We start from the raw sequence: 17,723 nt of genomic DNA, 5'->3' as shown, positions 1-17,723 counted from the left end.
AAGCCTGGGGTCAAGTCCCCAGCTCTCCTTTCTGTGTGGCTCTAGGAGAGCCATGGCCTGACCTCCCTCCCGGGCTCTCAGAGGCAAACCGAGGCCCAACCGCTGCCTGGCCGGAGCCCCTCCCCAGGGACACCCCCTCTCAGGCGCGGACCCCAGGGCTCACCTACGAGCACTTCCTTCCGCTCCAAGATGCTCTTCTGTGGCAGCTGCGCAGCCGAGCTGCCCGAGTCAATGGCATTGTCCAGGATGCCGGGGCCTGGGCGGGCACCCTTGGGCAGGGTCCCCGGGGGAGGTGACGGCTGGGCTGCAGCACCCCCGACAGCCACCACCTCATTGGCCGTGTCTGGCTGTGTGGTCTCTTCTTCTGGCAGCTCAAAGTCCCCACTGGGTCCCCCGCTCACTGGCACCTCCGGCTCCTCCCGAGTGGTGGTCAGGAAGGACTCCGGAGTCGGGGTCTGTAGAGAGGTGGGGTGAGCCCAGGAGTCAGGCCCTAGCACCTCACACACACACAGGCCTATGACCACCACTTCATGGCCCCACTGAGGCCAACATTCACTAAGCACTTGTTACAGGCCCAGTGCTGTGCTAGGCGAGAAGTAGGCTCAGAGAGGTTAAGTGACTTACTCAATGACACACAGCTAGCAAGAGGCAGACACAGAACTACAATCCAGATCTAGTGCTGAAGGCTGTGTTTCTAACTACTCTATGACACTGCCTCCGTTCACACTCTGGCCACATCCTGTCCCCATCACTTCCCCTCCAGCTGCCTTCATGACCAGTCCTTGCAAGATTCCTGCCTACAAAGCACCATGGGGACTGCTGGGTATGGTGCTACTTACCCAGGCCAGCTCCCTGGGCTGCAAGCCTAGGGCAGAGGGGAGTCCCATGGCCTAGAGGTCATTTCAAGGGCACAATCCCCAGAGTGTGATGGCCCCTGGAAGCAGGTGTCCAGGAATCCCCATGGCTCTCATCACACAGGGGCAGAACCAAGGCAGGGGCTGTGGGAGCCATCAAGATGGGGCGGAGCCACTTCGCTGGTGAGTGTGGCAAGGGTGGGACCTGGTGTCTGGCTGAGGACAAGCAGTGCACGGTGGCTACACCTGCATCCTGGGCCCTGGGCTCCGTGCCCTGCCATTGTTTCCCCTTCCTGCTTGGCCAAGACTGAAAACACCAGGCTGCTCCAGCTGCTCCGGGGAGACCCAGCTGGGAAGTTGGGATCACCGCCCGCCAGCAGGCAGGTCCCAGCCTCAGGGCCTCCGCAGCGAGGCCAGGATGGCTGCGAAGGTGACTCCGGGGCCTCAGCCAGGGTCACCTCCTCCCCTGTTTGTTCATGCGCCCCGCAGCGCCCAGGATCCAGCTCCCATTTCCTCGGTCTTCAGACATGGCCACCCCCTTCCCTAACACACACGCACACCCTCGCCCCGGAGACCACCCCAGCCTCAGGTCCGTACTGCCCGTGATGTGAAGCCTTGGGTAGCAGCTGGCCCTTCTGGCCTCCCTGTAAAAGGAGACAACCCCAGCGCCCCATGGGGCGGCTGCCAGGGCCGGGGGACACGACAAAGGCAGAGCCCTGGGCAGCCAGGCACCTCCCCCACAGCTGGTGCCGGACCCCCGCGGTGCAACAGTGACAACTAGGGTGACACCAGCAGCGGCTCGGCACTGAGTCTGTTGACCAGGGCCGGGGGCTGCTCTAAGCACTGCAGGAGGGATGGCAGGAAGTGGGATGCATTTTCCACTATTTCTCCTTTGCACAGATAAGGAAGCAGAGGTGTAGAGAGGCTAAAGTCACCTGGCTAAAAACTGGCAACAGCAGGATTGGAATCCAGGCCGCCAGGTTCCTGAGTCTGTGTCAGAGCCACAGGCCCCACCCCACCCCCACACTCTCACCCAATGCCCTCTCTGTGTGGTGTCACCATGAGACTCAACGACCCACCCCTGCCTCTGCCCCTTCCGCCCCCATCTCTGTCCCCCCTCCTTGACTCACAAACCCCACTCTGGCCCCCGCCCATCTGCGAGCCCCTGACCCTCAGCCCTGCCCAGCTCCATCCGTCCCCACCGCGCCCTGAGCCTGCTCCTCTGCTCTGCCTCCCAGGGTCCTCACCTGAGCCACCTCTGTGGGTCCAGGGGCAGTGGTCCCCAGGGGCAGGGGCAGGGTGCTCCTCTCGGGGACAGCAGGTTCCTGGGTGGTTGCCGGCCTTGGAAGGGCTCTTGGCCTGGAGGTAGCGGTGCTGACCAGCCTGGGGGTGGGGGCCTCGGTGTCCAAGATGACCGCTGTGGTGGGAGGCGAGGCCACCGCTGGGGTGGTGGCCGGGGCTGTGGCAGCCGTGGTCAGAGGGAGGGGCAGAAGCCTCCGTATGCCGGTGGTCCTTACGACAGCAGTGGTGGCCGTGGAAGGGGGTACTGCAGGGATGCTGGGGGCGGCAGTAGCCACTGTGGTGGGCACAGTGGCCACGGTCGGGGCTCCTGTGGTGGTGGCAGTGGTGGTCGCCGTGGTGGTGGCAATGGTGGTGGCTCTCTGGCTGGGCTCTTCCGGGACCTCTGTCACCACTGGGGGGCTGGTGACAGGCTCTGGGGTGGGGTGTTCAGAGGGCAGCTCTTCGAACGGGGTGCCCACGGGCTGGATGTCCACGGTGGGCAACACAGCAGGCGTGGTGGACACGGCTAGGGCCATATCCGGGCTGAACCGCATGGCTGTCTCAAGGCCCGACTCCTGCTCGAAGTCTGAGGAGGTGGAGGAAGAGGGAGAGAGCTAGGGAGCTGGGGGGTCGTGGGGGTCAGAGGATCCCAGGTGTCAAGATGGGGGGGTCCCAATCCCCTCTCTCTGGGAGGAGATGAGGGGGAGCAGAAGGCAGCACCTGGCAAAGGCTACCACTTGGCAGATGGCCCCTAACTCCTCCCTGTTCGGCCAAAACTCTTCCAGGGGCCACTTCTTCTAGAAGGACTCCCCTGACTGTTCCGAGACCACCCTGTCTGGAGTTGCTATCAGACCACATCCAAGCAGCAGAATTGAGGCCAAAGAGGCTGCAGATCTCCCTGGGGGCTGGAGGGAGCAGAGCGGTGGCACTCGGAGCAGAGGCTCATCCACAGAGGCCCCCAGAGGCCTGGGCATGACAAGAGGAGAACAAGGCCTTCCTGCAGGGAGCCTGGGACCCGACCCAGCCCGACCCAGACGAGAGAGGGAATGAGATGAGGTGGGAGTGGGGGTGGAGAGGGCAAAGGAAGCCGGGGATCCTGAGACAGGTAGAGGAGGGCTGGAGTCAGGGGGGCTTGGGATACAGGCGGGACCTTCCAGGGATCCTGAGACAGGCAGAGGAGGGCTGGAGTCAGGGGGGCTTGGGATACAGGCGGGACCTTCCAGGGATCCTGAGACAGGCAGAGGAGGGCTGGAGTCAGGGGGGCTTGGGATACAGGCGGGGCCTTCTGGAGGAGGGTTTTTCCCATGATTACCCTGGAGAAGGCTTCAAGGAGTGGGCTGGGGGTGACCGGAGGCCGGGGGCTGCCGGGGCTGCTGTGTGCAGACCTGGGCTCATCGGACTCAGCCTGTGACCCTCGGACCTCCCGTCCCAAACCCTAGGAGAAGCTCTCCAAGGAAGCTCCATGTATCACCCACTGCAGCACCCGCGGGTGGCAGGGCGGCTCAGTGGCAGTGGCTCCCCCTTCTCCAGGGCAGGGCCATAGGAGGCACTTGCCCTCCTCATCACTGTCCACTTCGCCCTTGGCTGCAGCTGTTTGGACCAGAGGGAGCCACTTGACCCCAGAAGAGTCCATCACATGATCTCCGCTGGTGTCCTCCCCGCAGCTGGAACAGCCCTGTGGACACTGGGCCACTGAGGGCCTCTGTGTGTCCTCACAGGGGTCCGAGGGCAGGGAGCGCAGGTCTGCAGAGGCCCCTGCAAGACACTGTCCAGAAGGGGCAGCCCTGGCTCTGCAGCCTTCCCAGGCCTCTTCCTGCTCTTGGGATCTACAAACTCCCCCTGCCCCACTGAGTGAGCCTGGGCAGGTCCCTGGGGCCAGGGCCCTGGTAAGGATCAGTCACGGCCAGCAGGCAGGGCGGGGTGGGAGGGCAGATGCTACTTACAGCCCGAGCCTGACCCCGAGTACAGGTCATCCAGTTCGTCGTCGGGAAAGGAGTCGTCATCCCCCGAGCCCTCCAGGTCCACTGGCCTCTCGAAGTTCTCACTGCGCCAGCGCTGCGCCTGGGAGGGCAGAGACGGCACAGGCTCAGCACCATGGCCAGTGACGTGGACACGCCCAGAGGGATGGCACACGTGCTCAGGGTCAAGGGGCGTCGTGTGGACACTGGCCATGACCACCCCCCACCCACTCAGGGCCAGGGCTGCAGCCGCAGGTCAGGCCTGATGGCCACCTCTGAGGACCTCTGGCTGCTCCCTTGCCCCTGCCCAGAGCCCCTGGGTGGCAGAACCAGTTTACAGGCAGCGGGAATGATGCACTCAGGTCACAGCTCTACCACTTCTTACACCAGGACACAGGACAAGCAGTCTACTCGCTGCCTGCCTCACTTTTCTCATTTGTTAAACAAGCTAAGAGGGCCCGCTGGACTGGGATGTGTGCAATTCCTGTGCGGTGCCAAGCACACCTCGGTATGCAGCAGGTACGCAGCACCAGTGAGCTGTCCTCCCTGGGTGGCCAGTGCCCCCAGCCCCACTTACGAGCCCTTACACAGACAAGAGCCCACTGAGTTGACCAATCAGATGGCAGGGAGGACAGAGAATGGGAGGCCCCACTGTCTCCGGTCCCCAGAGCCCAGGGTATATGATGATATCCAGACTCGAGGTCTCCCACTTCAGAGCCCCGAGACAGGGCCATAGGTGCTATGTGGCAGACGTGGGTGCTGGGGAGGCCTGGGGCCCTGGGAGGGAAGTACATTGGACGAGAGTGGCTGTGGGAAGGGCAGGAGGGGAGCGCAGGCTCCAGCCCTGGCCCTGGGTGTTTCCCCAGACAAGAAGTCAGCATCCTGTACTACCCACCCCGCGGTGTCTCAAGGCCAGAGTCAGCTCTGGCTCTCGAGTGCAACCCTGGGGTCAGAGCCAGTGTGCAGGTGCCCAAAGGAGGGTGAACCTGATGCTGCCCCACGGCCCCACTGCGGCCACCGCCTCTGGCTCCAGACCGAGCCCAGCGACAGGCCCTGCCCAGCTTAACTCCTGACGCTGGGATGTGAAGGACACAGCATTTGGGTCTTAAACAATTGAAATCGAGGTCGAGGGAGGGTAGGGAGCAAGCGAGTGCTCTCAGGCAGAGGGAAGAGACTAAGCAGCGCCACTGGCACCCTGCCCACCCTCCCACCTCCCCTAATCCTCCCAGCAAACAACTGACTTCAGCCAGTCAGCCCCTTTCTGTCCCGGGGAGCTGGTTCCACCCCCGTCCTCTAACCTGGTGCTGGGTACCTCCCACTCCCATGTTGCTTCTTTTGAGAAGCCCTCCTGCTTTGAACCTCCAGAGCCTCCATGCTCCCAATTCACACCACCTACCACCCTCGCGAGTTGTGTCTGCTCAAGGGTCTAAAGTGGACACTCAAGGGAGGCAGGACAGGGTCCCCTGCCTAGCACGGTGCCTGACACATGGTAGGCATTGAGAAAACAAGCGGTCAGGAACGGCACGGGAAGAAGTGATGCATGCTGGGACAGACTGCAGGTGAGGCCGGGAAGTCACTGCCTGTGTCCAGCTGACAACTTTCCCTGGGAAACTGCTCGTTTTTCATCCCATCTGCCCAGCTGGAAACCAAGAAAGCTGCACTCAGGGCTTCAGTGGGTGTGAGGTGTGCCTTGAGCAGCTGCCGTGTGTGACTGGCAGCAGGGAGCCATGGAAGGTGTGTGAACAGGACAGGGGCCAGACTGGCACGACATTTGAGCCCTGTCTCTCACGCCCCCACTGCTGAAAGGCCCCTTCTGGAGTTCCTACAGAGCCAGAGAAGGGATCTCCATCCTGGCATCCTTCCCCCAGCCTGGACCACCTGCTCCAAAGCCCTGCTCATCCCAGCCAGGGCAGGGAGCCAGGAGCTGCCCCGTCATGGCACACACACGCACACACAGTACTGAAATAATGAATTAATCAGTATTTACTTTCTACCAGTGAGTCATGGAGTGGAACAATTAGTGTAATTGCTCCCGTGACTAATTGCTGGGTCTTCCTCCTTGTTAGCTCTCCTCCAACCTTCCCTGCTCCCATCTCTGCCCAGGAGAACACAGCCCCAGGGCCAGATGGGGGGGGGGGGGTGCTGCTAGCTCACCACCACCACCTGGGCAAGCAAGCTGGAGACTCTGCCCTGTAGCTCTGCTCTGAGCCAGCACCCTGCTGACACAGGGCAGGGCAGGGCAGGGCTGAGAGGGACCAGAGCTCCGGCTCTGGCTCCTGGGCGGGGCTGCACTGCCTCTCTGTCTTTCTAGGCAAGGTTGGTGTGGCTGAGCTGGGGAGAGAGATTCTAAGGAGTTTGGGTCCTGGGGACCCCTAAACTAGGGTAAATGTGGTGGGCTCCCAGAAAGGCCCACCCAAATCCAAAGACCTGCTTCCCCAACAGTCACACAGACCCTTAAAGTGACTCCCAGAGACTCTGAGAACACACACACAGATGCACCCGGACACACACGCCTAAAGGCAGCCTCGGCAGTGTGTGGTGTGCCTTTGGGTGCAGATCAGCACCTGTATAGGAGGGAAGAGGTGGGGGTGGGGAGCTCTGCACAGCTCTGAGCTAGTGAAAGGCATCAGCCTCTGTGAAGCTGTCAGCCCCCACTCAGGTAGCTCTCACCTAGATACTATTCATCCCTAGTGCAGTAGCCATCGACATGACAACCGTTACCATGACGACCATCTCCTCCATGCTAAGGACCAGGAGCTCCAGCTCCCCACAGAGATGGGGGGGTGCAGGAGAGGGAGGGATTGTGGAGGAACAGAGGGGATGTTGGGGGGGGTGGGGGGCAGCAGGACAGACAGGCAGAGGACAGAGGGAGGCCAGGGCAGAGGGGATGAGAGAGGGAGGGGAAGGCGGTAGAGGGAGCAAATTCTTTCTCATCTTAATTTAGCCTCCTGCTGATGGAATCAGAAGCGGGGGAAGGGGCGACCTCAGTGATTCTCCAAAGCTGCACCCGGGAGAACGGGGGCTGGGAGGGGAGGGCAATACTCCGGTCTACCCTGAGCAGGCCTTAGGAAGCTCACGGGACTTCCTGCTAAAGACACTGGGACCTGTGGGGCGCGGCAGGCACACTGAGGGCTGCTGGCGGCTGCACCTTCCTGGGGGAGAGAGGGCAGAGGCAGCAGAGAAAGCCTCCAAGGGGAAGGAGGAGGAGGAGGAGAGTGACAAACAGCCTCTGACCCCCAAACGACCTTTGCATTTGCATAATCCCATACATAATGAGCATAATTATCCATGTCACTCCCTTAAAGAAAAACTGCACCCAAATTCCTCAGGACCCTGCTAGCCTCTCCCTGTCCCTCACTGTGCCCCCTTCAGGGAAATTCGCAGCCCCTCCTATGAGTGACAGGAGGCACTCATTGCACACGGGCACGTGCGCGTGTGCACACACACACACACTCGTAACTGACAAAAGGGACATCCCAGCAATGAGGCCCGCCAGGCAGCAACCCGTCTGCACACCCTCTGCAGCGCACAGGGATCACAGCCGGCCACACACCAGCAGACATCGTATGCTGATGACACCCCTGGCTGCAAGCACACTCACCTACACTCACACACACACCCTGGGATGCCCACAGATACACTGTGCACCCCTCTCCTCACCTAATACACCCCACAAATATCACACATCGACCTCAGTGAAGTTTCATGGCCCCCTGCTTCACACTCCCCTCACACAAGGCCCACACCCCGAGCCACCCCGCAGACACTTCCTACCATAACAGCACACCTACCTGCCATTACCGCTCCGACTGGAACTCCAACCTTTCCTCCTGCTCCACCCCTAGAGCCCCCGGGAAGCCCTGAGCCTTCTGCTCCTGCCACCGCCAGTCCCCAGGCACCTGCCCAGAGGGGGCTTGCCCAGGCAGTAAGGGCTAAGCATCAGGAACCCAGGGCACAGCCGGCACCGTGGCTCACTAGGCTAATCCTCCACCTAGCGGCGCCGGCACACCGGGTTCTAGTCCCGGTCGGGGCGCCGGATTCTGTCCCGGTTGCCCCTCTTCCAGGCCAGCTCTCTGCTGTGGCCTGGGAGTGCAGTGGAGGATGGCCCAAGTGCTTGGGCCCTGCACCCCATGGGAGACCAGGAGAAGCACCTGGCTCCTGCCTTCGAATCAGAGCGGTGCGCCGGCTGCAGCGCGCCAGCCATGGTGGCCATTGGAGGGTGAACCAACGGCAAAGGAAGACCTTTGTCTCTGTCTCTCTCTCTCTCACTATCCACTCTGCCTGTCAAAAAAAAAAAAAAAAAAAGGGACCCAGGGCAGCCTCGGAGGGCTCCCAGGGGACTCTAGAGATCTCTGTTCCCTGCACCTGCACCTGCACTGCTTCCTTAATTGCCACAAGCTTTATTATTCCCATTCCACAGATGCAGACATTGAGGCTGAAAGTTAGAATTGAGGGGCCAGCACAGTGGCGTAGTGGGTAAAGCTGCCATCTGCAGTGCCAGCATCCCATATGGGTGCTGGATCAAGACCCAGCTGCTCCACTTCCAATCCAGCTCTCTGCTATGGCCTGGGAAAGCAGTAGAAGATGGCCCAAGTCCTTGGCCCCTGCACCCATGTGGGAGACCTGGAGGAAGATCCTGGTTCCTGGATTTGGATTGGCACAGCTCCAATCATTGTGGCCATCTGAGGAGTGCACCAGCAGATGAAAGACTTTCTCTCTCTCCCTCTCTCTCTCCTTCTCTCTCTCCTTCTCTCTCTCCCTCTCTCTCTCCCTCTCTCCCTCCCTCTCTCCCTCTGTGTTTCAAGGAAAAAATAAATAAATCTTTAAAAAAAAAAAGAAAGAAAAAGTTAGAATTGAGATTTGAGATGGGTCCCTGAAACCTGTGCCCTGAACACTGGGGCCACCCCAGGCCTACTGCTCAGCCAAGGTCCAAGGTTCTTCCACCTGTGACCCACGGTCCCTACTGCCCACAGCAAGACAGCAGCTCAGCCACAACTACAGCCACCCCCACCCACCCAATACCCACCCCCGCCCAGCACGCGGCCAGCACACCATGTGCTCCAACACCTGCTGCTTCTCCCCAGTGCTCGTCCCACACGTCCCTGAATAGGCACCCTCCCCACCAGACGTGCACCCCATCACACGCCCACCCCCCCAGGCCCCCACACACATTTTCCTTCCTGGGAACAAACAAGGGTATTTCAAAAGGTTTGTGGATCATGGAATAAAAAGACACATTTATTTTGGTGCAAAAAAAAACCTGAAATCCTGCATACAAGGGGTCTTCACCAAATTCATGAACAATACACATTATGAAGACACTTGGGTGGTTTTCAAAATTTTTGCACCCAGATAAACATCTTTTAATCCCAGTTTCCATGAACTTTTTGAAGCACCCTCACCCAAGTGCACACATAAAATACTGGGGTCCCCTTGTCACCATCCCACCTTCAACTGGCCCACAGGCACAGCACTGGCTCCCAGGCCAGAAGGTACAGGACCAGCAAACCCCCTGCCACACGCCCTGCCATACCCTCTCACCAGTTTCTGAGCAGCAGAGGAGGCTGGCCCAGCTTCCCAGGGCCTGGGACCAGGAGCCATGTCCTCCTAGGCTCCCACCTACCCCACTACCACCCAACCAGGACCAGGGTGTGTGGGGACGGATCAGGAAAAGTCAGACATGCCCCATCCACTCACTCTCACTCTGACAGCAGGAGAAATGGAAAGTCAGGCCACCTCCCTCCCACCCCACTGGAGGAGACCGCGGTCTCCACTGTCTTCCCCTCCCACCTCCCTCCACGAGGAGCCTTCCCAGAGAAACAGGTGCAGAGGCACAGCCGGAGGAGCCTGCTACACTGGTACTACCCGTGCGCTGTCAGGAAAACCACTTAACCTCTCGGTACCTCGGTTTTCTCACCTGTAAAGTGGTGTGTGTGTGGGGGGGGGGGGGTGATAATGAGCAGTCACTGCTCGTGGAGCCACTGTGAGAATTAAATAGAACCACAGGACCCATCACGGAGCCTGCGCTGAGCGTCCGTGCGGCTGTGCTGGCTGCTCACGATGCATTCCTGTTCCTACAGCTGGTTTAGAAGAGATCGTCTCACAGAAGCCTGCGCCTCCCTACGTGGGAAGCAAAACCTGGTAGTCACACGCAGGCTGTGGATGAGACCGCTCATGTCCAGAGAGGGTGAGTGGCACTGCTAAGGCCACACAGCAGGGGAGAGTGCTGAGAGAGAGAGAGAGAGAGAGAGAGAGAGAGAGAGAGAGAAGCTGAATGAATGATGGGGCGGGGGGAGGGGGGGAGCGAGTGGCAGGAACAGAGACAACCAAACCAGGTCAGCCGGCAGTGCGCCAGGGTGCCAGGCAGCCTTGCGCAGCGCTGATCCTGCTGCAGACGCCAAGAATAAAATCACAAGTAATTAGTTCTGCCCGAGCTCACTTTCCCTAATTAGCCAGACGTGGGCTCTGCCCTCCTGGTGACTAAGACACTCTAGCAAGGATTGGGAGCCCCGCTTTGGGTTTGAGTCCAGCTCTGCTTACTTGCTGGGTGACTTTGGCAGGTTGCTGAACCTCTCTGAGCCTCCGTTTGGATGCACGGGGACAGGAATGACATCCCCCTCCCCTGGCCCAGCTGTCAGGAGTGCTGTCCAGCACGCAGTCGGCGCTCAGGGATCATTCTCTGGTGTTCTCATGGCATGTGTTTCCCACCTTGGGCCTCAACGCTGGGCTAACCTAGGCCTGAGACATCACTGAGTTCAACCCCCTCTTCCTCCAGATGTGAAAACTGAGGCAGAGAGAGACGACCGCTCTGCATGATCCTGCCCCTACAGCTGTTGGGGAGTGAGCCTGCAGGACAGCCCTCAGGGAGGTTAAAGGAAGTGGACCAGACACACAGCAGGTAACAAGCAGCTCCTAGAAGTGGGGCCCGGGCAGTGGCAGGGTCTCGGCAGGGTCCCCTGAGTCCCTGCAGACTCCCATCGTCCCTAGCCCCGCCCCTAAAAGGCCCTTGGCCCTGTGAAAACTCAGTGCCCCTCACGCTCACCAGCTCCACCCCGGAGACCCAGAGCACCTCGGCAGGAATGTGGGCCAGGGCCAGGCGGCAGGACAGCCAAGGGGGCTGCACAATGCAGAGCCTGGGGCTGGCAGTGGGGAGGGGGAGCCCCAGGAGCGGGCCCCAGCCATTCACATCTGCCCTGGCCAGGAACCCAGTACCCAGTGTGTGAGATGCAGGGCATCAGCTGGGGAAGGGGCCCCAGATCCCCCTCTCAGGGAGCAGAGGGCAGAGCGAGAGGCGCTAGGGAAACCTGAGCTGAACTTGACACCACCCCCACCCCCACCCCACCAAATCCACGAAGCCCAGAGACACTCCTTGGCACTGCCCTCAACGCGCCAGGCCCCTTGCCCATGCACACATACACTAGAGCCCCCGGCACCCCAGCCTCCCCCCGCCCTCCATCAGCAAGGGCAAGTGTGGCTCAAAGGCCACAGAGCTCCCCTGTGGACCGATCCCACTACAGCAAACTTCTCCACAGAGGAAACGCTTGCAGCAGGGCCCTGCCTATGGGACACTTCTACTGCCAGCTCCAGGCCTCCCCCACATCACTCCTCTCCCCGCCCCTTCCCCCGCTTCCCCCACTGGGACACCTGCCCCCAACCCCTCCCCCACAGCTTAGTGGGAGAACAGGCAGCACCCCTGGCTCGAGAGGCCACGGCCACCCAGACGTGGACAAACCCCCTTCCCCCTTCTCCATTTTGCCTTTGCCCCAATTATACAACAAAAACTCCAGCTTGATGAGCTAAGGGCTTTTTGGACTCTGATACCATGGGCTTCCAAGAAGCCAGTCCCAGGGACAAGAAGATCCAGGGCAGTGTTATTTATAAGGGGGAGTGGAAATCACCTATGTCCCCAACAATGGGGGACTAGTAAATTAGGGCACGAGCAGTGACTAGCAGGCAGCTACCAACACTTGCCACACTGGGCCTCACTGGGTCATTCAAAGGAGTATGTGCGCCACTGAAGGCTCACCTTTGTGGACGGATGGGGAGTAATGCTGGCCGGGAGTACCGTGGTGCATGGTGCGTGCTGCTGACGCACCAGGCAGATGCAGCTGCCCCTCCACAGTGCCCTGAGCTCGCTTTCTGTGCTCAGAGATGTCCATGCGCACCCCGCGAGGCTCCCGGGGGAGGCTGGGATGCCCACACCATAACAAACAGCTAAGCAAACACCAGCTATTACTAGTACTGTCATGGTTACGTTGGAAAAGTCAGTTACAAGAGCGACGTCGACCTTGATCCCGTCTTGATGAACTCACTACCCACAAGAGCGACATCGACCTTGATCCCGTCTTGATGAACTCACTACCCAGGCAAATCTCTCAGCACCGTTATACCACAGGCTCCCCAGGCGCTCTCTGGAGGGCGGATGAGAGCCATTTTCATTTTTTCTCAGAACTTTCATGTTCTCTGAATGTCCCACGAGAAGCCCACGGCACTGGTGTTACCAGGAAGAGGGTGCTGCCCCAAGTCCCCAGCCCTGCGCTCTCTGGCCTGGGACCCTCCTCAGCGCCTCCTTTCTGCTGTATGCGAGGAGCATCATGGCAAGGACACGGGAGGGAGCCGGCAGGGCCCAGAAGTCCAGCCACGTCTCACCACAGATGCTGGCATGGCAGGGCCCGCTCTCTTCCTGGCATCTACCCCCGGCAGCCTCATTGGCACACAGTGCCCAGACACCACCTGCCCACTTGCCTGCTTTCTCCCCCGCCCCCCAGCCCAGTTCCTGGCTCCATTGGCCCAGCTGGGAGCAACAGGGGTGCCAGCCAGCCTCCCTACAGCTGCCCACTCTCCTGCACCTGCAGAGGGCGATAGCTCGACCCTGGAAAAGCCAGGCCCCTCCTCCACCCAGGGCTGCCTTCCTCACTGCCTCAGCAGCCCCAGCCACTGGGGACTCACACTGCTCCCTGATGTCCCTAGGCTCGTGCCTGAGAGCGGGACCACCCACGGAGGCCCCAGTTCCAGACCCCACAGTCCCCCAGCTCCCAGCTGCCCCCGCCCCCGCTCCTCCCACACAAAACCATTTATGGTTCTGGGAACACCGGGCTCCTTCAAGCCTGCTCCTGCCTCCTGGAACACCCTCCCCACCATCTCCACCTGGCCAGAACCTCCTGGACAGGTTCATCAGTACAACCAACATTTATGAAGCACCTACTGTGCACTATTCCAGGCATTTGGGGGGGTCCCACGGGGGTCCCACAAATCAGCAAGACAGGTCTGTCCTCAGGAGGCCCTGGGACTCACATGGCTTCCTCCACAAGCCAACTGCTTCCCAGGAAAACCCTTTCCAGGGGCTCAGTCCCTGCCCAGTGTCGTCATCATGCTCCCTTCACTCCAATGGCCCCGCACCAGATCTCACGGACCCCGCCCCCAGCTGCCCGAGGAAGCAGGTGTCTCTGTCTACAGACAAGGAAACAGGAAGCACAGCAGGATTTGAACCCTGGCCAGAATGGCTCCAAATCCTGTGCCCAGTGCCCGCCTGCATCCCCGAGAGTGCACGCAGGGCCCCCAGTCTGTGATGTGATCTTCAGCCACCGGCAGTGGCCCAGAGGTGAAAATTCTGCCCCTCAGCATGAATGAGGCTACAGCTGCCACAGCGAGCACTCACCAGGAGCCAGGCTCTTATGTGCAGAACACACCTCCTTGCAAACGGCCTACCAGTGCGGGATTGCTGCCCCATTTCACAGATGGGCAAACCAAAGCCCAGAAAGGGGAAGCACTGGGCAAAAGTCGCACAGCAATTGGCTCAGCATTCACTGAACTCCAAGATCAATGCTCTGTACTGTAGAGCACGCCTCCTCCTGGCCTCCACCAGAGAACTTCTTGAGGTGAACAGGGGTGGGGGGGTCCCACCCAGGGGTGGGGGGGTCCCACCCAGCATCCTGCAGAGACAGGCAAGCAGACGGACAGACTGAGAATTTGGACATGAGTAGGAATGGCAGACATAGCATGTCCACATGGCAGGTGGCCCAGCTCAGGCGAGCAGCTCCCCAACCCCATGACTCACCAGCAGGTGCCTCTATACAACTGACCCTACCAACAAATGCAGCAAGGGCCACCCACTGCCAGGGCTTGGAGTCTCCGGGGAGCAGCCCACCATGGAGGAAGGTGCTCCAGCTCCGACTCCCCACTGCCAAACTGCCAGTGCTCTGCTCTCCTCACTCGGCTGGGTCTTAGTTTGCTTGCCTGCGTAACCAGCCCATCGAGACACAAGCTGTGACAAGCGGTCCAGCCGCTAACAGGCAGCCAGCAGAGCTGGGACACCACAGCGGCCCTACCTGAGGTTCACCCCAGCGATTTCTGTGCCCGCATCACCTCCCCACACACCTGCTGCTCGGCCCACTCCTGGGCTGCTCCTCAGGGCTCACTGCTGCCTGAAATGAGCTTGTTTGCTTGTTGCCTTGTTTGATTACCAGCCTCCCCCTGGGAGGCTACTGAGGCCAGTGACTGTGTGGCCACAGCTTCCATCAGTATTTGTTCGCTAAATACTGTGGATGAATCACCCCTTACAGACCTATATCCCCCTGCCTCCTGCCCCAGTCACTGTGTGACCCTGGGCCACAGTACAACTGACCCTACCCTTTTCAGGGCCTCCGTCTTCCGCATGCGAAACCAGGGGGTAGACAAGGGCTCCCTCTGGTTCCTCCAAACCCCAGCCAAGAGGACTCCATCCAAGTGGTTGGGAGGAGGGAAGAGAAACCCAGGCACCTCCCAGCACATTTTTGTCATAAAATCTCTATGTAAATTATATGCAAAAACCATGCAGATTTGCAGGCTCCCAGGGGAGCTTGCAGTTCTGGCCACTTTTCCACCAGGCTTGGGCAGTGGGGGTGGCACTCCCAGAGTGCCCTCCACACACCAGCCCTGCCTGACTCCACTCCATCTTCTCAGGACCTGGTGATATGGGCCTCCTTATTCCATGGGCTCAATGGCTGGGGGAGGGGGTGGCAGGTGCAGTAGGGAGTGAGGGGCCGGGGGATCAAGGAGAGGCCTCCATGCCTTGTCTGGTTCCCACAGCCCTGGGCCCAGCCCTAAGGGTAGTGGATGCTCAGCTGATCTAAGGAGCTGCCTGAAGGCAGGTGAGGGGGCCCCAGGAACCTTGCCAGCCCTGGGCCTCTGCTGGGCTGACCCTGGCCTCTTCCAGGAAACCAAACAGGTCCTGCTCGAGTCAGCGGGAGGCAGGCCCAGCCTTGTGGCTGTGCTGGGGGACCGCAGGGTTCTGACCCTCTCCCTAGGCACACGCCAAGCACACACCCTGAGGGCACACACCACACACACTGTCCATGGGTGGGTGTCCAGGTTGTGGCCTCCCTCGCCCTCCCATTGCCGGGTTATTTATAACCAGCAAATTCACTGCCCCCACCCAGGACCATCCCACCGGCTGCTGGGCAGCTCCACTTCCAGGGACAGACGCAGCCATGTGGTCTGAGCCACAGGGGCCTGAGGAGGTGCCCCTACCAGCACCCAGGTGGGGAAACTGAGGCACAGAAAGACTGGGGGCAGGGTGTGCAGAGCCCACCAGAGGTCCATCTAGGGCCAGATCACTCCCAACTTTGCCTTCAAGCCCAGATGAAGGTCTGTGTGGGACACAGAGGGGACTGAGGAAGGGAGGGGCAGACTGACATCCCCATCCTCACCCTCACCCCTTGAGGCCTGGGAGACAGGCAGGCGCCTGCAATGGGCAGGGACTCAGCTGCTGGACTCCTGGGTCCCCATCCCAGCACAGGCCTTCAGCAGCTGTGTGCCTCTGGGAAGGTCAGTCTGCCTCTCTGAGCCTCAATTTCTTCTCCCACTAAGTGGGCATGGTATCAGCACTGACCTCAAAGGTTGGGAAGCTGGAATGAGATGATGCAAGCCAGGCTGTGTATCTAGAGCCCAACTTCTCCCCTCTGGTGGCTGGGGCAAGCTGCCAGGCCTGGGCCTCAGTTCTGCCATCTGCACACGGGACAATGACAGAGCCCAGAGGGCAGTGAGGACTGCGCAGTGCCCACACCAGCAGGGGGTCAGCAGGTGCTCTTCTCTCAATAATCTTCCATTCCTGTCACTGAACACCTACTATGGGCCCTAGGGGGTTGTTAAAGCTATTGTGTCATTGTGTCTTCTCAGCAACTCCTCAAGGGAGAAATTCCCTCCCCAGCTTTGCAGCCCGCACCCGGCCCTGTTCTTTCTATAAACATGGGGTGAGCAATGAGTGCACGAAAGGACGGATGTGACCAAGAAGTGTCACAGCAGCAAGCGCCCGTGAGGATGTGAACGCAGAGCCATCATCCAGCATCGGGGGAGCTGTAGTTGTCCAAATGTTAAACACAGTTATCAAAGGACTCAGCAACTCTACTCCTAGGCTATGTATCCAAGAAAAATAGAAACATATGTTCACATTAAAATAATAAAAAAACTCCAGCAGCAGTGCTCAGAACGGCCAAAAAGTTGAAACTGCTCAAATGTCCATCATCTGATGCACAGACACATAGAACGTGTTCCATCCCCACGACGCAGTGTCAACAGCAAAAGAGCAGTGACGTCACACCACAGGCTGAGGAGGGGATGAACGGGGACAGCATTACGCCAGGTGGGAGAAATCGGTCACGGAAGACCGCCAGGCACGTGACTCCACTTGCAGCTGATGTCGAGGGCAGACAAATCCCGACAGACAAAGAAAGCATATTCCTGACGATCTAGGACCAGGAGGTTAGAAAGAAACAGGCAGCCACTGCTGAAGAGCCTCTTTTCAGAGCACTAAAAAAAAGGGTTCTAAAATTGGTGGCGGTTGCACAGCTCTATAAATATAGTAGAATGCGCTGAGCCACAGCCCTGCCTTCTCACCTGCAGGGGACGCAGTCCAAGACCCGGTGGATGCACCTGTGTCCTCCTGTGTGTTTACTGCTAAAGCCCCGGGGCACTGCCACCCAGCTCCACGGTGACTCTGCCCTTCCATGACGCATGGCCGGCTCTCCTGAACGTCACCACTCCCAGACTCTGGAGCCATCACCAGGTAAAACAAGCACTGCCCCAACACAAGCACTGCACCACCACAACAGGCACTAGGTCACAGGACGTGGACCCAGCCTGGAGACGCAGGGCCAAGGAATGGCCAGGCCCACGGGCTGGGCAGGACAGAGTGGGACAGCACAAGGTTTCATCACGCTGTGCAGAACAGCAAACAATTTAAAACCTACGGATTGTTTATTTCTGGAATTTTCCATGTAATATTTCCAGACCACAGTTGACCTTGGGTAACTGGAAGTGCGGAAAGGGAAGCTACAGATAAGTAGGGACTACTGTATACACTTTAGACCGGTGAATCATATGTACGAGCAAACAAAAGCGAGTGTGCGACTGAGGCTCAGGGAAGGTAAGCGCCTTGCCCAGAGTCAGATTAGATACTCTAGAGGCCAGCGCCGTGGCTCGCTAGGCTAATCCTCCACCTGCGGCACCGGCACCCTGGGTTCTAGTCCCGGTTGGGATGCCGGATTCTGTCCCGGTTGCTCCTCTTCCAGGCCAGCTCTCTGCTGTGGCCCGGGAGTGCAGTGGAGGATGGCCCAAGTGCTTGGGCCCTGCACCCCATGGGAGACCAGCAGAA

The 17,723-nt window shown here is 59.7% G+C and overlaps 1 protein-coding gene across 1 annotated transcript in view; it reads right to left on the bottom strand.

Annotated features, from left to right (window-relative positions):
- Window positions 1-17,723, bottom strand: part of SDC3 (syndecan 3) — a 34,146-nt gene that overhangs the window by 2,799 nt on the left and 13,624 nt on the right. The window contains exons 2-4 of the mRNA XM_051858212.2: window positions 4,079-4,196; window positions 2,102-2,721; window positions 164-455 (exon numbers count right to left, since the gene is read on the bottom strand). Coding sequence (XP_051714172.2) covers window positions 164-455; window positions 2,102-2,721; window positions 4,079-4,196 — 1,030 coding nt within the window. The remainder of the gene's footprint in view (window positions 1-163; window positions 456-2,101; window positions 2,722-4,078; window positions 4,197-17,723) is intronic.

This window comes from Oryctolagus cuniculus, chromosome 7 (assembly GCF_964237555.1).
Source record: "Oryctolagus cuniculus chromosome 7, mOryCun1.1, whole genome shotgun sequence".
NCBI lineage: Eukaryota > Metazoa > Chordata > Mammalia > Lagomorpha > Leporidae > Oryctolagus > Oryctolagus cuniculus.
Note: the sequence above shows the minus strand (reverse complement) of the source record. Positions and strands in the feature narration are given on the sequence as shown.